Below are 27,292 nucleotides of genomic sequence, written 5' to 3' on the forward strand. Positions count from 1 at the left end.
AACTTTCGTTAACGAGACGAGACGACACGAAAATGTTGGTGGTTGACGAAATCACAATACTTTTTTTTCCCAATAATTTTATATTTAGATAGATTCCTCCTCTCTGTTTACTAAGCGCGCTCTCATCTCTACTGCTTTAAGTGGCCGATTCTCGTCAAGTCTCTAGGCCAAGTTTCGCACGAGTTAGAGGCGTGTTCGGGCGAGTGTTATCAACCCATGCAATTGGCAAGATATGTCGTGCTGGTGCTGCTATAACGTACACAGGCAGCACGGCTAATTTAGGTTGTCATCTGAAGAGGCTACATGGTATTTGTGTGGAGACGTCTGCCTCCCCCTCGGATTCAGCTATGGCTAGTCAGTGGCTAGCTCCACCGGTACCTCTAGCAAGAATAGGAATTCTATATTCTCAGAGAAACAAATCCCTGTTGTGTACGACAAAGTAAGACGGGAGATAGCTGAGTCATTGAGAAAAACCTTAAAGTAGGACATGAGTTCAATTTAGTGTGTGGTGTTAAATGAGTGTTTACAGCAACTTGTGACTGCCAGTAGCCTAATATAGTTTACCATTTTTTACTTTCAGAGAACACATAGCCTACAACAGGAAAAAAGGACTAGTTTAAGGCAAGGTTCAGGCCTGATGTTATGTCTTCAGAGACTTTGTTTAATATGTGAAGTAAAACTTTCACTTATTAATTGATTATTTGCTGTCTGACAGAGAAATACATCATTATGTAGGCTACCATATTAAATTGCATCGCATCATCATATTCTTTTGCATCGCATCTGATTGAATCACATCTTGTCAAATCGCACTGCATCGCAATAGGGGTGAATCGTATCGCATTAGTAGTTGCTTTTATGTATCTTTAATGTATCGGATCGTTGGCAGTGCATCGAGATGTGCATTTCATCGTCCTCAGTGATGGAGATGCACATCTCTACTGAGAAGGGAAAAAAGGAGTCTAATATGGCTATTAAATGTGACTAAAACTAGACTAAAACTAGACTAAAAATGTAATTAGTTTTCGTCGACTAAAACTAGACTAAAACTAAGAAGGATTAAAATGACTAAATGTGACTAAAACTAATAAGCATTTTTGTCTAAAGACTAAGACTAAATCAAAAATAGCTGCCAAAATTAACACTGCGCTTAGATGAAAGTAGTTAGTTGCAGCCCTGAATTATAGGTAGCTACATATGATAGCTTGGAACGTCAGACAAAATAAAAGACGGGTGGAGACACAGAAACATAGATGCCATTGGTTGTGACGATGGCATGAAATTGCATTGAATATAATTTGCTTCTATTTATTGGTTTTCCCATTGAAAATTAAAATGGTGTGGAGGAACATATAACCTATGTTTGTGTTGAAGGAAAATATAATCAATGCTTCAGATATATCAAAATGCCTAATGATAATGTTGAACATGTGTTCCAAATACAATCAATGTTTCAGATCAAAATGTGAAATGATAATGATGAATATATATTCCAAACATATCATTATGATTAAGCACCAGGACGTCAAATGTCATTGTCTAAGACAGTGATTTTCAACCACTGTGCACACTAGTGTGATGTGAAAGATCGTCAGGTGTGCCATGATAAATTATCCAATTTCACTTAGTCTTACAAAATAAACATTTATTAATTATTATCTGCAAATAATGTGCCATTGTCAGGTGTCTGTAATATAGTGACTGGCAGAGTAATGTAATATTCGTCCAGGAAGCAGCAGGTAGCTAATTGATAGAGAAGTTTTAAAAAAGGAAGAAAGTAAACACACAGCAGAAGTCTAGTTAGTTAACGTCACTGTGTCCAATCCCAACGGTTTTTAGCTAACATTCTGATAAAACGCCACTTCAAATATTGAGAAAAATGATTGTATCACGTTTTCAGCTCATTTACTGAATTTACGTTAAGCTTTAACTTCTTACCTTTCGAGCTAAATATTGTAAACAAAATTAGAGTTGGCTTATCCTTTACTAGAGCCGGTAAAAAGACCCTGGCGCCGGTAAATTAGCCGTGCGCTACCCTTGTCCAAACCCGACCGCACTTATACTCGTAGTAAACACTCGCTGCTGCTGTTTTTTGGGGATATTAACTTGATCCAGGGTCACCAAACTGACCATAATGCTGTCAATATATACGGGGACAATAAGGTATCACGCTTCAACATCTCCAAACTATGCGATACAATCTGAATTTGACTGTTTACCACCACCTGCTGGATGTTTTGTTGAACTCTTCTCGTCAGAGTAAAAAGCGTTGCCCGAGTGTCACCCGAGTGGTCTTTCGGCTTTCTCTCATCAATGTAACTTTCCTAAATTCATTTAGACATGTAAACGTCCATATATGTTTATGAAATTTGACACGTAGATTGTTTGGTATGCCTAAAATAATATTACTTACACTTTGCTAGCGATTGCAAAATAAAATGGTGGCAAAAAGACCGGAAACTGGGTGTCCACCGTTCGGGTTTGGACAATAGTAGTTTACAGCGGTCGGGTTTGGACACAGTGACGCTAGCTCTTCATTTTACCGGGGCTCGGTCTGAATCTAGGAGCTAAATGGAACCTACCAGCTGTAGGTATATGCAGGTAACAACGCTAGTGCTAAATAAGTATTTAGTTGGATGGCTCGATGACGGCGGGGGAGTAGGGCTTGTGAGACTGCTCACCAAAAGAACAAAGGGGAACCAAGTAGCCTCAACTTTCCTAGACTTTTAGCTACGGTACTAATGCTGAGGGCTCGCTGATATCGGTCTGTCTTACTAGGACGTCGTATCTATGAGTCGTTGCTAACGTGTTGTGACGTTAGTAGTATGGTGTTCATTTTAGGAAATCCTCAGATCTCTGACTCAAGTGTCAGACTCAAACGAAAAGGCGTCAAGTCCAGACCAAAAGTCGTCAGACTCAGGCGAAACGGCTTCAGTCTCAGAAAAACCTCTGTCATTCTCAAACCAAACGTTCTCAAACCAAACGCCATCATTCTCAGACAAAACGCTCTCAAACTAAACGGCGTCATTCTCAGACAAAACGCTCTCAAACTAAACAGCGTCATTCTCAGACAAAACGCTCTCAAACCAAACGCCATCATTCTCAGAAAAAACGCTCTCAAACTAAACTGCGTCATTCTCAGACAAAACCCCCTCAAACTAAACTTTTTCAATTTTTTTTTGTCAAAGCTAGCTAGATGAGGAAGCTGTTGACTAGCTTTCAACCAACAACCAACTGACCAATTGAACATATGACCAACTACCTCCACCTGATATAAAAACAACCAAAAGTGCTCTTTCTGCCCTCCTTACAGGAGACAAACTGTTCAGCAATCTTTTTTTCTGTTTACCCAGTCCAGCTTGTCTTTATGTACATTGCACACAGCAACACTGTTGAGGCAGCTTTGGGTCATGGTGCTGCGAAGCCATGTTTTCAGCCTCTGGAGGCTGCTGAAACTCCTTTCTGACTCTGCTAATGACACAGGCACAACTAGGAGGAGTCGGGTCACTGTTTCGACTTGGTCAAAGAGACCACGGACCTCTGGGGTCATCCCTTGAAGAACAGCAACAATTTCAGTACTAGACTGGAAGCTGTACTTCATTCTGAAGAATGCAAGCTGAACTTTGAGGATGTCTGGGTTGATTTCTGGGTACTGTTGGACAACACCATGTTTCTTTCCAGTTATGAGAACTTGTTCCAGGTGCCATAACATTTGCATTCCATCCTGCTCAAATCTTTCTCCAAACTGCATGTCAGCAACATCCAGAACTTTGTAGAATTCAGTCCTGTAGTTGTCAGAAAGGGACACGTACATGTGCAGGAGCATTGCCTGTGAAGCGCTGAGGTGGGATACGGACACGAGGATAGGTAATAGAACACCAAAAAAGAACAACAGAGGATGTACTTCCTACGGCAGCTGAAGAAATTCAACCTGCTAAAGACAATGATGGTGCACTTCTACACAGCCATCATTGAGTCCATCCTCACTTCTTCTATCACCATCTGGTACGCTGCTGCCACTGCCAAGGACAAGAGCAGACTGCAGCGGACCATCCGCACTGCTGAGAAGGTGATTGGCTGCAATCTGCCTTCCCTCGAGGATCTGCACACCTCGAGGTCCCTGACGCGAGCGAGGAAGATTGTGGCCGACCCCTCCCACCCTGGACACTCCCTGTTCCAGCGACTCCCCTCCGGCAGAAGGCTGCGGTCCATCAAGACCAAAACCTCACGCCACAAGAACAGTTTTTTCCCATCTGCTGTTGGCCTCTTTAACAAGGCCAAGGACTCACACTGACTTTAAATCACAATCTGCACAAAGACACCCTGCACATTGCAATTTGCACTATTGTATCGTTTGCACTATCTGTATTTTTAGGTGAGATTGTAAATTAGGGCTACTTATGTTATATTTTGTATTCCCCTTAGTATAAGCTAGACCCCCCTTAGTGTTAGGTAGACTTTGCACCTTTTGTATAGTTAGTCCACATATTTAAGTTTCAATATTCCTATATGTTTAATGTATGCACCTCCCTGCCAAAGTAAATTCCTTGTTTGTGCAAACATTCATGGCGAATAAAATCCCTTCTGATTCTGAGATGGAGTGTCTCACACATCCTTGTTGCTTTTGTGTAAAGAACCTGAAAACTCTCTGTGTTTCTCTTTTTTCTGAAACTTTCCTTAACACAACAGCTGAAAGCATACCATCTGTTCTGTTCTGGAGGGACATATTTAAAACCTCCAACTCCCCTGTGATCTCCAAAGGACATACAAGACCAAGGACAACCTTTCCCTGCTGAAATGTATCAAACAGCCACTGTGCCTTACTAGCCGCATTAGACTCACTCACTGCCATCTCAGCTAAAGTCTTCATTAAGCACTGGTTTAGCACAGTGCGGCTGGCACTAGTGCAGACTGTCCACCTTGTTGGACACAGAGGTCTTAAAGGTCACATGACATGAAAACTTCACTTTAGGAGGTTATTTAACATTAATATGAGTTCCCCTAGCCTGCCTTTGGTCCCCCAGTGGCTAGAATTTTCGATAGGTGTAAACCAAGCTGGTTACCTAGCTTGCTACCCTTAGAATGTGGCGGTAACATTAGCTCTGCAGCTAACAGCTGAGTTACTGTTGCTAATGTCCAAGTAGATGGCATCAAGTGTGTGTGTGAATACAAACGCTGTAACGCAAGTGTTGTACACTTCTTTGTTGTTTGGATAACCGTTATGCTGTTGGTGTTATGGCGCGCACAATATCATTGAAATGACTATGAGTGTGCACCTCTGCAAACCAGGGTGATTGGGAGAATGGGCATCAGATGAGAACGAGCCATTGCGATACATCCACTGTAACCATGGTGTCGCCTCTCTCCTCCTCATTAGCATTTAAAGCAACAGACACAGAAACAGCACGTCCTGAGGAAAGCTCATTGTGGCTGTGATTCTGCACCAAGCCTGAATTTCGGGAAATAGACTTAAGATACAGTATTAGGGGACCACTAAGGCCTATATAAAAGCCTCCAAAAACAGCATGTCATGGGACCTTTAATGCGGTTCCGTTATGTAATTAGCCTGACATGACGCAAAGCATACAGTAAACACATGAACTACCACACATTTTGGCAATAATTACACAATTATGACTGTTAAGCAGTGTTGGGGGAAGTTACTCAAAAAAGTAATATATTAGTTATTACAAATTATTGTTCAGTAAGAGTAGTGCGTCAGTAAGTAAGAGTAGTACATGATTACTTTCTGTACAAAGTAATATTATTACTTATTATATTACTTTTACTATTATTTTTAAAGGGGTCATTGTCTGTTTTTTGGGAATATTTCACACTGTTCCTTAAGGTCTCCGAATAGGGTATGTAACTCCCGAATAGGGTATGTAACTCCCGAATAAGGGAGTCAGATGGCTGAGCGGTGAGGGAGTCGGGATAGTAATCAGAAGGGTTGCCGGATCGATTCCCCGCCGTGCCAAATTATGTTGTGTCCTTGGGCAAGGCACTTCACCCTACTTTCCTCAGGGGGAATGTCCCTGTACTTAATGTAAGTCCCTCTGGATAAGAGCGTCTGCTAAATGACTAAATGTAAATGTAACATTGGTTGGGCTGAAAATGGCCCGGGTGCTGTTCTTTGAGCCCTGATGCATCCTGTGAAATAGCCCTGGGAAAAATTTAGGTTTTCTCCTTTTATGGTATGCTCATGAATATATAGGTGAGCTGCACGCTGATTGGTTGGTTTACAACAAGTGGAACTGCGGAGCAAAGACACAACACAGCCGACAGCACTCACTTAAACATTGAAGGTGGAGACTTGAAATAAAAACGTACAACAAAATCTATTGTGTCTACACAACACTGTTTTCAATTGACAAGATAGACTGTTGACGATTGACTAGATATAATTTGAAATGATAACGTTAGTTGTTTCCACTTCTGTTGTTGAAGCAAACGGGATCGACTTAGGTGGGTAACGTTAGCACTACAGCTTAGCAAAACAAACTATTGTGATTCAACTCAGCTTCAGTTAGCTCTAGCTTTCTTGCTGAAAAATAGATCTGGGCAAACATGCATTGAATTGTAGATTTACATGACAACACAGGTTATTTATTTGAATGAAACAGTCAGGAACATGAAATAACGTTAGCCCCATTGTCACTAAACTAAATCATCACACACTACCAATGCTAGATACAGGCAGAATACGTTAGCATTGCTAATAACTGCTAGCAACAACATCATACTACAGCTTGCGGTTGTGATGAATTTAAGGTCGGAATGCCACCTCTTTTCAGAAACAGCTTCATAACAAATCCTGGTTTACTAGTCCCAGGTTTTCAAAACTGTCCTCGGTGAAATGGTTTGAGCAAATGTGTAATTGAGGGTCGAACTGCACAGGGATCTTCTCATAGACAAACATCACAGCCAGGGCCGGACTTTCCATTGGGCTTGACTGGGCTACAGCCCATGGGCCCCGCCCGTATATGTGCAGCGGAGGACTGAGCTATTAGTAGGGCTGTCCCCAGTCGACTAGTCAATTTTTTGGTCGATATGCTCTTGGTCGACTTAGATTTTTTTAGTCAAGCTGCCATATGGCAGTGTGAGATCTGATTCCCGCTTGTGAATTAACTAAATGTTCAACAGAAATTGTAGATTATATTATTTGAGACAAATAAATCAACTAAAAAAATATATAATTTAAAAGAAAAGGTGTTACTGTTTTCCCTTTCATTAATCTGCGCTTTGTTTTGGTTCGGTATTTTGCACACGACACAAGCACAATTGGCTGCAGAACTACAAACTCTGCCATAGCCTACTTTGTCGGTGTTATTAGTCAAAATGGCAAAGAAATGTGTGGAATGGCAGCATTTCATTAAAGTACATTTACAAAGTACCGGGTGACTCGAAAAACTTTGAATGCAAACTCTGCCAACAACGCTTTATTTTTCATAGTTCGACGTTGAATATGATGTAGCCTACCACCTGAAAAACGTAAGTTGGTCTAGCCGTACTTCGTTCATGCTAACGCGCTGGGTTGAAAAAATCTATATGCCTATTATAAGAATCACATCCAAATCGAATGACATTATCTTCTCCGGCAAAGACAACATCTTTCTCTGTTGCAAAGTTCCCCACTCAGCTTCTACGCAAGTTTGCATGCTGCAAGTTTTCAGGCAGTGATAAGCTCTAATGATTTGCATGTTAAACAAACAATATTTTACATTTGTAGTACATTGTAAGAGATACTAAATACCATCGTCATTCGGTTACAACAAGACTGGTGATACGAGTTTTATTATTAGTAGGCTATTAGCGGCTGAATCTGCTATGTCCAGCAGCCATTGAGTGAGATCGCGAAAATGTTTGTACGTTTTTTTTGGCGTTTGAAAGTTCGATTAGTCGTTTTTTAGACGTTTTAGTAGAGTCTTGGTCCACCAAAGAAAATCTTAGTCGGGGACAGCCCTGGCTATTAGCCAGAAAGCTAAGTTATGCTAGCAAGATTCATAGACAAAAACAGTGTGTACGGTTGACTAACAGTAAATATAATTTGACAATATGTTTGACAAGAAGACTGGCTAGCTAACAAGCCATGTCATTGTCCCCAAATCAATATCAAGATTTTCACTAACAAGGTATCGGCCATATACTACGGTACGGCCGCAGCATGTGTAGCGAGTTGAATAGCAAATGGATGTGAGATGATCGCATCAAAGTTGACATATTTTCCGAACAGTAATTATAATTTGACAGTATGTTTAACATCAAGACTAGCCAGCTATCTAGCCATATCATTGTCCCTCAATAATTTTGAATGGTTAACAGTTTTGCTGGAACTACTTGGAATCGAGTATTCACCCAGACCATGGTATAATTCAGATTAATTAAACGTTTTAAATAGACTTCAGCAATTAACAAAAATTATATTATTGTTTGTTCAAAATCGTTATCTCTATTTTATTCTTAATTTATCCAGAATCGTGCAGCTCTAAATACTAGGGCTGTCTCAACTTCGTCGACTAGTCGATTTTCTGGTCGATATGCTCTTGGTCGACCAAGATTTTTTTTAGTCGAGCTGCCGTATGGCAGTGTGAGATCTGATTCCCGCTTGTGTCAACATTGCTGAATTTACGAAATGTTCAACAGAAATTGAAGATTCCGTCCGTCCGTCATCTGCCGCTTGTCCGGGGATCGGGTCGCGGGGGCAGCGACCTAAGCAGGGAGGCCCAGACTTCCCTCCCCCCGGCCACTTCCACCAGCTCTTCCTGGGGGACCCCAAGGCGTTCCCAGGCCAGCCGAGAGACATAGTCCCTCCAGCGTGTCCTGGGTCTTCCCCGGGGCCTCTTCCCAGTGGGACGTGCCCGGAACACCTCACCAGGGAGGCGTCCAGGAGGCATCCTAATCAGATGCCCGAGCCACCTCAGCTGGCCCCTCTCGACACGGAGGAGCAGCGGTTCTACTCTGAGCCCCTCCCGGATGACCGAGCTTCTCACCCTATCTCTAAGGGAGAGCCCGGACACCCTGCGGAGAAAGCTCATTTCGGCCGCTTGTATTCGCGATCTCGTTCTTTCGGTCACTACCCATAGTTTGTGACCATAGGTGAGGGTAGGAACGTAGATCGACTGGTAAATAGAGAGCTTCGCCTTTCGACTCAGCTCCTTCTTCACCACGACGGACCGATGCAGAGCCCGCATCACTGCGGACGCCGCACCGATCCGCCTGTCGACCTCACGCTCCATTCTTCCCTCACTCGTGAACAAGACCCCGAGATACTTGAACTCCTCCGCTTGGTTCAGGATCTCCTCCCCGACCCGGAAATGGCACTCCACCCTTTACCGGTCGATTACCATGGCCTCAGATTTGGAGGTGCCTCGCATCCCAGCCGCTTCACATTCGGTTGCGAACCGCTACAGTGAGAGCTGAAGGTCACGGCCCGATGAAGCCAACAGGACCACATCATCCGCAAAAAGCAGCGACCCGATCCTGTGGTCACCAAACCGGACCCCCTCAACACCCTGGCTGCGCCTAGAAATTCTGTCCATATAGGTAATGAACAGAATCGGTGACATAGGGCAGAGTCCAACCCTCACCGGAAACAAGTTCGACTTACTACCGGCAATGCGGACCAAACTCTGGCACCGGTCGTACAGGGACCGGACAGCCCCGATCAGGAAATCAGGTACCCTGTACTCTCGGAGCACCCCCCACATGAGCCCCTGAGGGACACGTTCGAACGCCTTTTCCAAATCCACAAAACATGTGTAGACTGGTTGGGCGAACTCCCATGTACCCTCCAGGACTCCGCGGAGGGTATAAAGCTGGTCCACTGTTCCACGGCCAGGACGAAAACCACATTGCTCCTCCTGAATCCGAGTTTCGACAATCCGACGGACCCTCCTCTCCAGGACCCCTGAATAGACTTTCCCAGGGAGGCTGAGGAGTGTGATCCCCCTAAAGTTATCCCCCCTTTTTAAAGAGGGGAATCACCACCCCGGTCTGCCAGTCCAGAGGCACTGTCCCCGATGTCCACGCGATGTTGCAGAGCAAATTGTAGATTATATTATTTAAGACAAATAAACCAACTCAAAAAATATATAATTTAAAAGAAAAGGTGTTACTGTTTTCCCTTTCGTTAATCTGCGCTTTTTTTTTGTTTTGGTATTTTGCACACGGCACGAGCACAATTGGCTGCAGAACTACAAACTCTGCCATAGCCTACTTTGTCGGTGTTATTAGTCAAAATGGCAAATAAATCTGTGTTATGGCAGTATTTCCTTAAAGTACATTTACAAAGTACTTGGTGACTCGAAAAACGTTGAATGCAAACTCTGCCATCAACGGTTTATTTTTCATAGTTCGACGTAGGGCTGCACGATTAATCGAATTTTAATCACGATCACGATTTCGGCTTCCCACGATCAAATTCCTGTGATCGAGCGATATTTAAAATGCGTCATTCCGTTAATAGAACGCTCCGTATCAAAGTTATTTTTCCAAAGCCAATCTAGCGCTCTGTAAACCAATAGGTGCGTTCGACATCAGCTGCATGAAACGACCAGCGAGAGTTGCCACTTGCAATCGGGGAGGAGTTATAAACGGCTCTGTAGAGTCGGAAATGTTTTCATTTTATGGCTATGGTTATGATAAACTCTTTTTCCAGTCTGCAAACTCTTTTTCCAGTCTGCAGGAATACACGTACCTAATGTCTGATCACGAGATGTTCCCTGCACCACGCAGCTTAGTTTCTAGATGTAGACGGTTAAGGCCGATTTATACTTCTGCGTTTTTACGCACACGCACAACGCCCTCTCCGTCAAGAAACGCCCTCTGCAGAGCTCTGCGTGCGCCTCCTGACTTTCCTGACTATCCGTCTGTCCGTGCGTCTTTTTACGGATACCCCTTGGCTGTGATTGGTCCGTATTAAGAACCGCTTGCGTCAGGGGTGGGGGCGGGGTTGCCGTGACCAACAAGAGAATAGAATCCTTTGACCGCCATTGTTTTAAGTTTTTACAATTCATATTTCAGCTAAACAGCACATGTAAATCAGCATCTGAATTCAAATGTAACGAGAAATGGGCAGTGTAGTTGCTGAAAATGTGCTTATTTTATTGATGAAACGGCTCATTTGTAAATTTGCTCCGACTTTTTGATAACCTAGCTAGCATTGCAGTGCAGCGCCATCTACTGTTCTGGCAGTGAATTGCTTTCAGCACGCAGAGCCGTCGGAGTAGTAAAAATTCAACCAGTCCGTCCGACTCCGTCCGACTCCGTGCGTGCGTCTGTACGTTAACGGAGACGCAGAAGTATAAATCGGCCTTTACAGAGGACAGAGGCCCCGTCCACACCAGCCCGAGTAAATTTAAAAACGCATACATATGTACTCTGAGCTTTTCGAATACGCTCCCCTAGCCAGAGACATTTTAAAACGCCGGGTTCGCGTAGTAGTGTGGACGGGGTCCGGAGCTTTTCAGATACGATGACGTTCAGTAGCCATGGCATTGGGGGTAGCTTTCGCTCGCTATAATGTCAAGATGAACATGGAAGGTGAAAGAAATATGCTGCTCCATCTCTATAATTTATTTACCAGTTTAGTTAGTGTACTTCAGGTACAAGTATTATCACTTAATAGGCTAGATACGCATTACTCCTACGCAGAAGGCGAGCGTTGTACTCTTTGTGCCTGAACGATATGGGGACAAGGCAGAGAAGATGGTTTAAACCAAACAGAGCGGCGATTTTGGGTGAGACCTAGCTGGACAGCTAGCTGGTGAAAACATTTTTAAACACCAAATAGTATTGCCAGAGGAGTATGTAAACAAGGCACCGTGGCGGAAGGGAGGGGCAGGAGTGAAGTGACCATGACAACGATTGTCATGTACCCGTGTTAGTGTGGACCATAGATATATATATAAACACAACATTTGTTTATATATATCTATGGTGTGGACGGTGTTTTGGAAGTTTTTGAGAGAATCGATTGTTCAAGCTGAAGTCGGGTGAAGTATAGAGTTAATGTTTATTTGAAGTAGGTCTAAACATAATAACGTTACCAACATAACATCATCAGCACACAAACATAAGACAATAACACAAAGACAATTCCATACAGCATTCCGGGAATGCATTCCGGGAATGCTAGATGGAACCAGCTTCCTGGAACCGGGAGAATCCAGCCCACCAGCATTACTCAGCTGATGGCCCTGAACCCCCCAGAACCTTGAATGGTCATTACCCAGCTTCCACAGAGCTTGATAACGACCCATTCATTTGAAACAGGTGTGCTGGAGCAAGGAAACATCTAAAACATGCAGGACAGTGGCCCTCGAGGACCAGGATTGGACACCCCTGGCTTAGGCAGAGCAGTGTGAGAGAAATGTTTGCGGCCAGGGTGCACGTACCTGGGGTCAAGTAACTTAAGCTTTTTAAAACCTTGCTTTTTATCAATAGCCTACTTATCAATACTTTGGCGCAAACTCACACTTTCTGTATGTTCCAACGAGTGATTTAGCTTCAGGTGGTAGAAACAGGTTTAATATATATTAGTATCATAATTGGACCAAAACGCTGTTCTTATATGTCCAGAGACGTTATAAGAAATCCGCAAAACCGTTTGCAGACCTCTGGAGAGGTCTACTAGATTTACGGACCTAGCAAGCGGTTGCCTTGGAGATGTTGACAACATGGCGTCCACTCCAGATTCGTTGTGTTTGATTTGGGATTTTCCTACGTGTTGTTATATTATATAAACAAACGAATATGGACTTTCGACAGATCTAACAACACCTTTGTAAGCAGAGATTTGTTAAAACGTTTGTTAACCGAGACCGTAGGTCGAGGTCAACAAGAAGTCCACATTTGCAGTTTGTCGTATTACCAGACTTGGTAACCACCTGTTTGTTTACAACACCAATTTGCACCGAACATTGCCCTCTTTCAAAAAGCCAAACAACTTCCAAATAACTGAAGAAGACTAACCCTTTTTATCAATAATTTCTTCATTGAAAGTTGCTCCCTCGCCATGGCTATCGCTGCCACTGTTTTTGGCAATAAGACTAATTTTCCGCGGTTAACGATAGCTACTCCACTCGACGTGCTCAGTATATTTTAGTGAGCGTAGGCTACCATTTCTCCGCAACTTCCTGCTGCATCACAGAAATTAAATGGACTGCTGTTCCTAATTATTCTCTATCGACATTATCGATATTATTGGAAATAAATTAATGTTAGGATATCTTTATCGAGGGAAGTCATTACTTCGATAGTTATTTTTATCGATTTATCACCCAGCCCTGATACAAAACATCAAAAATCAAAATTTTGAAACAAAACGATTTTCGATCTTTTATGGCCTAGGCTATAGCCAACAATGAGCGGCTGCGACATCCACGGGTTTCCGCAGGCCGCCACACATATTTAAACAATAAAAGTTTATAGCCTGTTGTCCTATTCTAAAATGGCCGCGGGGCTGTTAGGCTACATGACAGTAAACAAAAGCTGCAAGACACCCAATGCAACTGCCACGAGACACTTACGTACCACTATCAACAGAATAGTAACTGTCATGAACCAGTGGAGGTGCTGTCACGTACCACTAGTTACTGTCATTTAGCAGCGGAGACACTGGCATGTACCACTAGCTACTGTCACATGCCACTAGCTCAACTGGCATGTACCACTAGGTGCCAGTAGTAGAGACACTGGGACGTACCACTAGCCACAGTCACGTGCCAGTGGAGGCACTGGCATGTACCACTAGCCACTGTCACGTACCACTCGCTCCACTGGCACATACCACTAGCTACAGTACAGTACAATTTCGGTTCTAACTGCCTCTCGAAGAACGTTTATTCCGAACAATCTTAAACTTCAAAAAGGCTTATAAATTCAAAAATAATAATATATTTGTGTGAGTTTTTCTGTGATTTTTTGCTAGCTTCCAGCTTTGTTTCTCTGTGGACACTTTTGAGGTGTTTTTTTAAGTTTGAGGTGCTGTAGATAGTATTTTGGGGGGCGCAGTTTGCAGATCACTTTAATGTTTTTTCCTATATCTTCAATGAAAGTGAAATAGTGTGAATATTTCCACCCTGAAAACGTAACACGTTCTGCGGCCATGATTGTCTTTGATTCAGGCTGCAGGCAAACAGCAAACAGTAGGCTACTGCGCCCAGGAAGTGTCGTGTAGGCAACAATCTGTATTTAGAAGGCTATTTTAGTCTTTTGTTGAATTAATGCAATAACCTGGACAATTAACGCAAGATACTTAAATAAGTAACTTTAATCATATTACTCAATGTCAAAAACTAACGTGTTATATTATTTTGTTACTCACTAATAATATTATGTAACAACACTGCTGTAAGCTATTTGATTAAATAAGGGTTAAATAAAGAAAACAAATGAAAGAAATGTATTAACATGATAAAAAGACAATGAACTTGAAAAAAATACATTGGACGAAATTAAACACATTTGTTTATCCTTGATAAAAACGACACACATGGAGAAATATTGCATATTAACTTGGATATTAACTTGGAACCGGAATCCTATAGGATACGGTGCGCCACCACACAATACAAAAATAAATATCTGATTAAGCTACATGGCTACTGGTTAAAACAATTATAAGCCACAGCTGCATTAGCCCCTAGCATTTTTATTCAGGAAAATTAACATATAAACATTCTCAGGGGAGAGGCGAATACGGAGTCAATTTACTAGCAGGCCGGCGTAGAAAAGACTCTCTGCAGGAACTGAGGTTGCTGCGAGGTACTGCTTAGCCAGGACACTATGCTTCTTGTAGCGCCAAATGAAATGAAAGGAACTCGCAGCAGAACGCAAGGTCACGTAGCCTACCTTTTTTGATGATGCTTTCATCATTTCTAACGTCAAATCTATTAGAATTTACAACACAACGGTTTTTCATTAAAACATTTGATTTGATTAAACTACGCTCATAAGTATTCGAAAAAAGTGAATACTAACTTACTTTAGAATATCCGGTAGCCTGGCTGCCAGCCCAACTTAGCCCCGCCCACAAAAAAAACGGTCGGGAAGTTGGGTCTGGAGTAGCTCGGTTGCGGAAAAACTATACCCGAACAGGAGCTGTTCGGACCAATTAAATTGTCGGGGCGGGCTTTATACGATGATGGACAGATGATCAACAGTAACGTAATCAACCACGTCACCAAAGAGCGCTTGGGTTGAATTTGTTTCCAACAAACAACATATTACGTTGCTCTGATTGGTTGTAGGTCTATCCATTTGAGCGAATAGGCATTTGTTTTACGAGTTCGGTTGAAACACGCCCCACACTCACAGCCCAACGGAAAGTTATCAGACTCATATTCTGACTAGAATTATAAGTATGACAACGTCAGGCTAGATATCCGGATATTCTATTAACCATGCCCAATTTAACCTTGCATTCTTCTCCACCCAATTAGAACCTGACAATGGACCTTGCGTCCGAAATTGCAAGTAAATACTGTCTTTCAATGCAGAGGTGTGCACAGTTGTGCAGACAGTAGGAACAATGTCAAGAAACATCCCCACGGATAATTATCGCCAGAGCAGGGGTAATGTTAGCATATACAGCATGGTAATGCTTTAAATGTTTGTCCCACCAATGTTTAAACCAAACCTACGCCCTTGACTTCAAAAGTGAGGCAAAAAAGTGCATTGACAAACACTGGGACACTGCCCACCTCTCTCTCCCATGGATGACTGTATTGCTGCCATACTAGCAGTGTTGGAACAAAGTAACGCATTACTGTAATTCCACTACTTTTAGCGGTAACAACCATTTAACAAAGTATTTTTTTAAATCAATTAACGCAGTTACAATTACTGAAATTTAAATGAGTTTCTTACTCAAGTTACTCTCTTTTGTGAAAAATGAACACTTGGAGACAAGAAGACAAGTTAGGCCTACATCGCAGGACCTTGGTGGCGTAATTATACACCAATCGAATCAATCAATGAGCATTAAACCACATCATGGCCGACAGTGCGGATAGAATGAGCTTTTCCTCCTGGAAGTATGGACATTACTTTTCGCTCGTCGAAATTAAAGACAAAAATGTAGTGGTGAGTTGTAAATTATGTGCAGGTGCAAAGAAACTATCCACATCTAGGAGTAGCAATTCCAATCTTCTGAAGCACCTGTTGAAACAACACGCTTCGACAAAGCTGGTAGCGAAAGACCCCAGCCCTACGGATGCTGAAGGCGCCACTCCATGCAAACAACCAAGGCTAGACTTTACACGGACTGCAGTGCAGCCGATAAGCCAGGCAGAGCTGAATAAATTGATTGCTAGGTATATTGTTGATGACATGCACCCCCTCTCAACTGTCGAGTCAGTTGCCTTCAGGCAACTAATAAGCAAAATTCCAGTGATAAATGGAGGCTCGGGGCAAATGTGCAGGAAGACGTTTTCCAGCTATTTAGACAGAGAATATGCGAAAATGCAGGTCGAGCTAAAAAAAACATTTGAGAGTTTACAACATGTCTCTACCACAGCAGACATCTGGACAACTTACAATAAAAGATTTCTAGGTGTAACTGCACACTGGATTAATCCGAACAACATGCTACGTCGGAAATCAGCCCTGGCATGCCAGAGATTCAAGGGCCGATATACCTATGACATTATTGCAACCGAAAAAGACAACATCCACTCATCCTATGACCTATCTTTCAAAGTGACAGCAACTGTTACTGACTACGCCTCTTATTTTGTCAAGTTAAATATTAAAAGGAACTTTTTTGAGGTCAAACAATCAAACGACGCGCATGCCCAATTCAGTCCTTCCCCCAAAAGCATTCAACGCGGCGAGAGGGAGTTCAATCTTTAACATGCATGTGGCATCAGGAAGTATATGCCATTGGCAGGAGGCGGGACATGCCAGTGAGAGCCGCCAATCAGCAGCATCGACCGTTGACAGCCAATTGCACAAACGAAGACAGAGCAAGTTCGTTGTTAAAATGTAATTTATCTACAAGCTAATAAAAGTTGTAGTAGACCTACCGTGTGGAACAGACGCGTTATTAATATAATATGAAGATATCAAGTGTTTAAAGACCTTGTGACAGACTTACCATGTGTTGAATATTAAAGTTTCAGTAACGTTACAGTTTGATGGTCAATTCATTCGTCAGTATGCGTTTGTGATTTAGCTGTCAACGGTTGATGCTGCTGATTGGCGGCTCACTGGCATGTCCCGCCTCCTGCCAGTGGCAGGTACTTCATCCTCATGCCACATGTCAATTAAAGATCAAACACCTACTGAACGCGGCCCAGGGAGGATGAGCCCAGGGAGGAGGCATCCGTAATTTCCCCAAACTGCGTTTTGGCCCCAATCATGTGAAACGTGGATGAAGACATTCATCAGAACCTGGTGAGCGAATCTTCTCCTCCCTCTTGTCCTGCTGGATTGCTTTATGTTCCTTCAGGGATAAGGGACCGACTACTGGCCTGGGCGCATACTACACCGATGTCCGGACACCCTGGAATCGCAGGAACGTTACATGCTCCTCAACCCAAGTACTGGTGGCAGATAATGGCGGAGGACGTTCGTACGTATGTCCTCCTGTTCGATCTGCGCACAAAGCAAGAGTCCTCGCCATCTGCCATACGGTAAGCTACACCCTTTACCTGTGCCGCAACGATCCTGGACACACATAGGAGTAGACTTTGTTACAGACTTACCGCTCTCACATGGCTGTACCACCATAATGGTCATAGTTGACCGGTTTTTGAAGGCTTGTAAATTCCTGTCTCTACCTTAACGAATCGGGAGTTGGGATGATTCCTGAGAAGCTACTGCGTGGACCGGCCAGAAGAGTGGGCAGACGTCATCCCCTCGGCAGAGTATGCCCAGAATTCCTTACGTCATGCCTCTACGGGATTGACGTCTTTTCAAAGTGTCCTAGACTACCAACCTACTTTGGCTCCCTGGCATCCTAGCCAGACCAGTATACCAGCAGTAGACGATTGGTTTAGACGGGCGGATACTGTCTGGAATGCTGGGCATGTTCGCATACAACGAGCGGTCCATCGTTCCCGAGTACAGGCAGATCGAAGACGCAGTGAGGCTCCGATACTGCATACGGGTGACCGAGTATGGTTGGCCACTAAGAATACCCCACAACGGGGTGCCTGCCGCAAGCTGACATCACGGTTCACAGGACCATGAGATTCAGCGACAAATAACCGATGTAACGTACAGGCTTGTCATGCCCATTCAGTACCGTGGGTCTCTCTTCTCAGGTCGGTGGTAGCGGGTACTCTTGTTGAGGGTGTGCCTGGCAACGCTCCGCCCCCTCTGCCTCTAGATCTCGATGGGGACCTGGCTTACGCAGTGAGCTCGTTGCTGGATTCGAAACGAAGTGGGGGTCGACTGCTGTACCTCGTGGATTGGGAGGGGTACGGTCCAGAAGAGAGGTCCTGGGTGCCATACGGCGACATCTTGGTTCCCTCTCTCCTCCTGAATTTCCATCGTCGGTACCCACAGAAGCCCGCGCCACGAGGTAGGGGTCGTCCTTCATCTTGCAGTGTCGGATCTTCGGGAGCCGCCCCTGAGGGAGGGGGTACTGTTATGCCTACTCGGAGATCCGGGCCTCGACGCTCCCTCTCTCCTGAATATTAGGGATGCGTAATGACGCGCACCTGTGTACCCGTTTGTCCTCGGCTGTAGCCAATTATGTTTATGTATTTAAGGAGTGAGTTTGTGTTTGTCATTTGTCGGTTATTGTCACGTTTTATGTTCAGAGAGCATGTTAGACATCTCTTGAGAGCTCTGCTGGATAAGCTTTGTTTTTGTTGTTCTGTACGACAAATAGGCTACCTAAGTTGAGTGCTGTTTTGTTTAGCCGATGGACATTCCATTAAACTACAACCTCCTGTTTGTTTCGTTCGACTCAACTACACGGTGACCAAGGGCGTAGGTTTGGTCTCAGCTTTGGTAGGGACACTGCCTGGCGGCACCCCACCCCCAATAATAAAAAACAAAAAACCACCTACAAGTATAAGTGTGAATGATAACATTCATGAGTAACATTGTCTAAACATCCCTTAAAAAACTGCAATATAATGCAATCTTTACCAAAATGGACAATTCGACTTCTCACCTGAACCCCTGACGCTGATTCATCACCAACCTGCTCTACATCTGTAGCTTCAGAGTGCTGTTTTTCCTGCACAGTAATTCATCAATTTACAGACACTAACCATGCTTAGCTGACTGCTGACATTGGTTGAGATTACAGGGATAGCCATATTACTATCCAAGGGATCATATAGGCCTACTTATTACCAGTTAATTTCACTTTTGAGTTGCTAAACTGCTGGTTCTAGGCTACACTAGCACGTTCCATGTGGGTAGGTTAGCTTTATCCTTCTGGCTTCAACAAGACCAGCTGCTGCTAACACACTGGTCGAAAGATTGGAGACGCTAGGGATAGATTTAATACAAGCAAAAGTTACATGCTCTACTATAACAACTTTCAAAACATGTTTCCTTTGTAGAATGGGTGGCAATGCAAGGCTAGAAGGTTTGCACTGTGTGGGTAGTTTTCCTACTAGCTAACTAACGACCTTCTTGATAGCTACTTATACTCTCTGGGTGGTGAACAAACTTCTGATACATCTCTTCTTTTTGGGTGACATTTTCCTATCTACAAAGCACAAAAGGGTAAAAATATCAATGCTGAGACCAAACAAAATACTAATATGAGGCTTTATTATTTCCTGGCGTATTTAGTAGTTTACAGTGTCAGACTACTGACAGCTCTCTCTCCAAGTCAAGATTCACAAAGTGTTTCTGACTCTGCCACTTCAGCCTATTCAATGACATCAATCTTGTCTCGCAGGCTCGAGGGCACATTGGTTAACTTGGAAATGTATTTTCACTTTTCTGGTTGACAAATAATAATACAAATTAGTTTTTCAAACATATTGTGCAAAATATTTTTTTCGAATCGATCCAAATTGCAGCACAAGGAAGCAGCAAGGAGTTCGCTGACAAATTTGTGGGGACAATTTTGTCATCTTAAAATATTGGTGGGGTATCTTAAAGTACTAGTGTACCTAGCGTCCCCCCCTAAACCTACACCCATGACGGTGACAGTTGGCAGGCAATTCAATTGAATTCAGTAATTTTAAAATGGTTAGCCAGTTTTGGGAAACATTTGGGCCATGATGATTTTCTGTAATATTCTCCTCTGCATTGTGATTAGAGAGATACAGATTTTTAATTCACTGTGAGGAAACATAAGGCATAAGGAAAGACATAAGCCCCCGCCCCCCCCAATCGTTTAAGGACATCTATATTACATTTATTATAGTTTTTCAGTTTGTTTTCAAGTTAAAGTATTTTATGTGTCACATAGAACACATGTAGTGAAATGTGAGAGTCTACACTCCACCCTGTGCAAAAATTGAATTTAAATTACATTTAAATAAATTATTATTTTTTAAGTTGCTGAATAAAAAAATTGGAGATCAAGTGTCTCACTGTCTGTGGGTAAAACTCCTCCTTAGTTTCTCAGTCCTTGAATTCAGACTGCTACCCGACGGCAACAGGGTGAAGAGGCTGGCATTGGGGTGTGTGTCATCCCTTATGATGTTTCTTGCCCTAGACTCCACCCTCTTGTGGTAAATATCATTCACGTTGATATTTGTCAACGTAAAAGTGATAGTCCGCTTGGCTGAGTACACTACCCTCTGAAGGTTGGCCTGATCTTGGCCGGTACGCAGAGTTTCACCACATTCTGCACTTTTAAAATATATAGCTAGGCCTTTGTAAAGTTATCCTCACCTCCACCCTTAAACAAAGGTTTTTTTTGTCGTATTTCAACCATAACTTTGATTCATTCTTTGCTTTCGTGTCCAATCCACCCCCAGCTCCCTCACATTTGATCCCAATTACATTTGATTCCCAGAGGTGTCAAGTAACGTAGTACAAATACTTTGTTACCTTACTTAAGTAGACATTTTGGGTATCTATACTTTACTGAAGTAATTATTTTTCAGCCAACTTTCTACGTCTACTCCTTAAATTTTCATCTGTACTTTCTACTCCTTACATTTTAAAAATAGCCTTGTTACTCCAATTTCACTTCGGCTTGTTTTCATTCCGGCTTGTCATCTTTCAAAAACACACATAAAGAAAAACTATCCAGAAAAATTGCGCCATCCGGATAGTTAATTTGATTGTGGTTGGATGAGAAGTATGAACGTATACCATTCCGACACCCTATTGGTTTATACGTGATCCATCACCTGCACATGACACAAATCACGTCAAACTCCAGCAAGGACATAGAAGATGTATGTAGCGTATGAAGATAACTAAAGAAGCGGCAGAGACTCAAGATAACTCAAGCAAAATGTCCAAACCAAGCACCAGCGAGGAGGTTGGTAGCTAGGAAGATTAGCCAACCCTTCTACATCCCTGGCCGTACCTAGAATAATTTTTCGACATGTTGGATGCAAAAACAACTCCTTTCGAATGCGTTGCAAGCTCTGCGCACCAAAGTAGGCTACCACGGGCTAATGGCTTTCACAAGCTCGCCGTCTAATTTGAATAAAGTCTATTGCTAACATGCCTCTGAAGTTTGACTTTTTGCACCATTACAATACTTATAGGCAACTAGTTAGTCATCATATCTTCCACTCCATGAAACACGTGTTAATGCTAAGTAGTAGGCTACACATATGGTATAGGCTACTAAAATGCGTTCATTTTCAATGGGCATAAACAGGTGCAGCCCACATTTTTCAACATTAACATTTCAATAAAACAAGTCATTATGGCCTTTGGAAAAATGTTTTTTGGGGGGGAGGTGGGGTCGTGCATTATACACCCCTGTGCCAAAGCTTTTGTCCTTAATGGCATTTTTTCCCCTTACATTACTACTTTTACTTTTATACTTTAAGTAGTTTTGAGACCAGTACTTTTATAATTTTACTTGGGTAAAAAGCTTGAATTGATACTTCAACTTCTACATAAGTATTTTTAAACCCTAGTATCTATACTTCTATTTGAGTAATACATTTGAATACTTTTGACACCTCTGTTGATTCCCCTACCGATTGCAGCATCAATGTTCTATTTTTGGGGGCAAAAACTCAAACAAACTCATCCATGTCCAAAACATTTTTTATCATCTTCTCGAGAGCCAAAATAATCTAATGATGTTTTCTGACATGTAGTGCGGCGAAATGATGTCAAGACACGGGAGAGAGTAGAGAAGGAACTTTCACAAGATGCTGATGATACACCAATAATCTGTGCTGTGATGTATAGTGTAAGCAGCTCAGAAAATGCTTCTTTGTAGTCACTGAGCACATATTAACGAGGTCCACCTGTGCACCACCTGTGAATTTCTTGCCTAACATAGACCTGGCCACAAGAATTTAATTCCTTCAGCATCACATTTTGCACCTGCAAGCTGCTCCAGAGGGCTCAGAACTGTCAAATCGGCGCTGAAAAAAAGAATGCAGTGCTCCTGACAACTCAAAAAAGGTATTAGCACGTGACTCGGCTTGCATTGCATGCACCACAGCCAGGTGCAGCTGATGATTGTAACAGTGAATGTAGGGTACATCCTTGCTAATCTTTTTTTGCAACAAAGCTTGCACTCCCCCTCTCACACCAGTCATTACAGGGGCACTGTCATAGCACTGACTAATTATGTGGTCAGTACTATAACCACAATCAGAAAGGTGTTTCAACATCTGGGTTGTGAGTCAGGTCCATCAAACCAATTAGATGTTAGATCATTTCAAGTGAGTGGCAAGAGTTTCGAGGTTGATTTCAATTTTACTGGTAAACGTAGAGGCGGAGCTCTAACCTACGTTGCCCATTATCAACCAGCCAATCACTGGGGAATCATAAAAAAAATGCATATCACTGAAAGCCTTAACAGACTTTTTCATACCTTCAACGTGTATTTTTTTGGCTGAAGTCAGAAGGTGCTGGGGGGGCGCGGTAGAGCACCCCCCTGGATCCGGCCCCGTTGTGCCTCGCCATTTAGCAAGCACACCCAATAATAATAAATATATATGAGACACAATGTATAGGCTGCGCCTTGACAGAGGCAAGCACACCCAATTACAAAAAAAGTATAGAGCACCGTACGTCACACAAGAAGAGCAATAATTAACTCTAAACAAATACGAAGAGTTTCACAGCATAATTCAAGCGAAAAGCCACACTGTTGCTGCTTTCAATAAAAGAAAGGAATGTTGGGAGAAAATTGCAGACTACATAAGTTAATGGCCTTCTCAATATCACTTATAATGGCAGTAGTAGATTTGACTCTAAATACAATCGTTTTTTCATCCAATTAGATCCACAAGATCTTTGACAAATACTAATGCCATTTTCCAAGCCAATTTTGGTTGGTCAGTAGGCGGTGCTTTTATACATGTTGATACGTTATCTCGAACAAACTGCTGTTAAGTGTGCAGCATGATTTACAATGGTGAGACGTGAACCACCGTCATGGGGGGGGGGGGGGTAGTTTGTGCGATAGACTAATGTGTCCTGCAGAGAAGGGAGACTGACGTTGGAGAAAACAGGACAACGGCGGCTATCGCTATAAAAAATTTGAATATGTTGGGTTTTTTACGACGTCGTTAAGGCGGCAGGCGTGTGTTGCTTAGGTGGCCACCATAACTAAAAAGTGCTGCGGGAAACCCTGACATGATATAAGGTGTGTTCTAGGGCTGCAACAACGAATCAATTAAAATCGATTATTAAAAGCGTTGGCAACGAATTACATTATCGATTTGTTGTGTCACGACTATTACGCCACTTAATAAGTTGCAGAGATGTTTGAGTAAAAAAATTAAGTTTAGTTGAGCGCGGAGCAAAGCGGAGGTAGAGGAAGGACCATCAGAGAGACGTTGTGTAACGTTGTTCTGAAACACACGGCGGAGGCAGAGAAATCGGTACGACCATCCAGTCATCCAAGGTGTGGGAGAATTTCACACTAAATACATCGAAAAAGTGTGTTAATTGACCAACGTGAAGTTAGTTTCATATTCGACATTAGTCTCACATTCGGAAGACGCTACTTTGCAGCGTCGCGTTAGGGACCAGGTGAAAACTCCCCATACCATTTGGAAAAATGTTGACTTATCATATTTTTATGAATATTAAACAAACAGGTACCAGAGTATCTTAACAATGTCTGGTATACTTCCCCATCCTTTAAATTTTCAATAAAGTTTCAAATAAAATGATAGAAAATCACTGATCTTTGAAAATAGCTTAATCCTCGTGAATCTTAACTTTTTTCAAAATGATGTCCAAAAATCTTAAATATACACCAGATTATTCTAATAAACTATGGCCTACTTCCACAACCTTTACATTTTCAGTAAAGTTTTAAACAAAACTCTAATAAATTGCTCATCACTGAAAATATAATTAAATCCACGCTAATATTAATAGCTTTTTCAAAATTGTTTGCCTGTTTGTTAGGGTCAGATTTTTTGCACTGTGAATTTGCACCGTCAGTTGTGTTCTTGAATAAAGGGTTGGAAATTAAAGCTTTTAAAAAAATATATATATAAAAAAATCTGATTAATCGAATAATCAAAAAAAGAATAGACAGATTAATCGATTATTAAAATAATCGTTAGTTGCAACCCTAGTGTGTTCGACTTCATGCAGTGCCGGCATGAGTTTCCGCTTGCAGTCGGGGAGGAGTTAAAAACAGCTCCGTAAAGTCGGACATTCCAGCTTCTCGTGGTTTGCTGCGTTGACGTCAATCGGCTGCAGGCGGCTGACTTGAAACAGTGAATTCTGGTTAGACTTTTTGTCCGACTTGAGACGGCGCCAAGGATACGTCATTGTGACGTCGCCATCAAAGTACCGTGAGATCGATTCGAGAACGGCCGGATGTGTAGCAAGCCCCCACCCCTCGCCCCTCGGCTTGAAGCAACGGCCCCGGTGGATGTAGGTGGTATTGCATGTACGGTTAGGTTTCCGACTCTTCCGGTCGTTTTTATTCTATTAACTCCATTCAACATTTACAAAACTATCTCCTCCAATAATTTTTGTTTGATTCTCGAACATGGCTCATACTACTAGCGTTTTCATAGAATAATTTTTCCCGATTTTTTCTAAGTTTGAAACCAATCCGAAATGGGTAAACTAGCAACCCATTTATTTGCTTAGTCAATGAAAGTTGCCTGCAAATGTGCTGGCGGATACTAACAGGGCACGAGCACAAAAGTTCACATTGGCCGATAGCCAATTAACATGAGCTCTCGGAGCTAGGGGAAAAAAAGAGCCACTGTTTAAAGCTAGACAGGAAGACACGGAAGTGGAAAGATGGCCGCGTCCAGTCTCGCGCTCTCGCTTGCCTCACTGCGCCACTGAGCACTTTTCATGGAAATGAATGGGGACGCCATCTTGGAAGACAAAAGTAGCTTACTCTAGTTATATTAACTCTATGATGTGTAGCCGAGCGCATTTTCACAAGAGCAACTGCAGTTTATTAACTGCAGTTTTTATTAAATTCAACAGTTGAATTTAATTAAAAAATTATGGAAGAAAGGGTTTTACTCCGCCTCTTCACTAACGGAGAGACTATGTTTAATTATAAATAGAGTAAAGTGAGCAAACCGCGCTTAATCAGCCATGACTGACGTCAACGCAGCAAACCACGAGAAGCTGAAATGTCCGTCTTCACAGAGCCGTTTTCAACTCCTCCCCGACTGCAAGCGGCCACTCTCGCCGGTCGTTTCATGCAGCCGCAGTCGATGTCGAACGCACCTACTATCACGGTTCACGTGATCTAGGCACAAACTAAACTAAAACGTCAGTCTTCTGACGCATGTTGATGTAAAGTGGACCTATTGTCTAAACTCCAAAGTAGCCTAAAAATGTCTGCATGGTCAGTTGAACAACTGATAACACTGTAATCGAATATAAAGAGGAATGTTGCACTAAGAAACAAACCTAACTTATTGGGCCACAAGCGATTGTAATGCAGCGGTGCCTGCCTATCTGTCCATTCTGGTCATATGTATACATTGTTAGCATAAAAACCCCCACTGGCGTTTCTTTATTTAAATGATCGCTTAGAAGGTTCTTTATTTAAATTATTGCTTAAAAGGTTATTCCTTACCGAGCATGGAAAAAATGAAATCCTTGGCGGTATGGATCTCCAGAGCTCGCTGGTCGTCATATTCACGCTGATCGTGTTTACTAAATTCCTGAATCAATTTGTTTAAATCCTCGATAGTGGCCCCGGATCTAAAATCGAGTTCAGGGTAGGTTGGAGTTGTTTTGTTAGTATTATTGATGGAAGGCGTTGCAGTAGGGCTGCTTCCCAGGCTGTTCACGGATCCCGCCCGGCTGGTCAGAGCAGGCGCCGCCATCATTACAAGAAAAAGACAGCGGTTTAAACGCATGCGCGCTACTATGGGTTTAGACACAGCACCACCACGAAGCACCAAGGCCGATGCTAACAAAAGAAATAAAAAAATTCATTGGTTTTGCATCCGATCATGAAGGATTTAAATTTACTGTGTCTAATCCAATATGTAATGATGGTAATCAATGACACAAATATGTGTTCTAGAAAGAGTGGTCTGGAGTCGCAGAGGTCCGACAATATCAGCTTTATTGCAGCAGTTGGAAATCAACAAGTTCAGAGCTCTGGGGTTGTCTACGTTTCCCTACCCGCAACAGAGTTTGGGCTGGTTCACGAAGTCCAACTGGCTATCTGTCCCTGCCCCAGCATATATTATACAGTGCAATTAAAACAGAAATATCAAAAAATGGTTGAGCTTGTTCTCTCGTGTATCAGGGAGTTTGTTCTTCCCCACGCATCCCACCTGCTCGGGTGCTGTCTCAGCCCGGATTCAAGGTTGCTTCTCAAGTGGAGAGATAACAACACAACATAAAGCCTGTTTCCCACACCCTGTGTGAGACACAATGTTTTAAGCCTGAGCACAGTTCTAAGTTCATAAGACATACATTTAATAAGCACAATACATAACTTTAATACATGCATCCTTTATAAAGTCTTACGAGCATTGTTCCCGTTGCTATATAGTGCAAAGTGCCTGTGATGCATTTGGTGATTAAGTTGCCACAAATATTAATAACTGGAATTATAGATAGTGCCATGCCCGTGATACAGCTAATGATTATAGTTCTAGAATTGTACTGTAATGTATTATAAATTCTTTAATCACTATATCCGATCCGATCACTCAATATTGCAATCGTGTTTTTTGTTGTTGAGTAGCCTACTGGGGCCTACTTT

General features: G+C 42.6%; 1 protein-coding gene across 1 annotated transcript in view; it reads right to left on the minus strand.

Annotated features, from left to right (window-relative positions):
* Positions 1–26,415, minus strand: part of LOC124477472 (protein MB21D2) — a 31,570-nt gene extending 5,155 nt beyond the window's left edge. The window contains exon 1 of the mRNA XM_047035277.1: positions 26,147–26,415. Coding sequence (XP_046891233.1) covers positions 26,147–26,402 — 256 coding nt within the window. The 5' untranslated portion in view covers positions 26,403–26,415. The remainder of the gene's footprint in view (positions 1–26,146) is intronic.
* Positions 26,416–27,292: the final 877 nt, after the last annotated feature.

This window comes from Hypomesus transpacificus, chromosome 15 (assembly GCF_021917145.1).
Source record: "Hypomesus transpacificus isolate Combined female chromosome 15, fHypTra1, whole genome shotgun sequence".
NCBI classification, from domain to species: Eukaryota; Metazoa; Chordata; class Actinopteri; order Osmeriformes; family Osmeridae; genus Hypomesus; species Hypomesus transpacificus.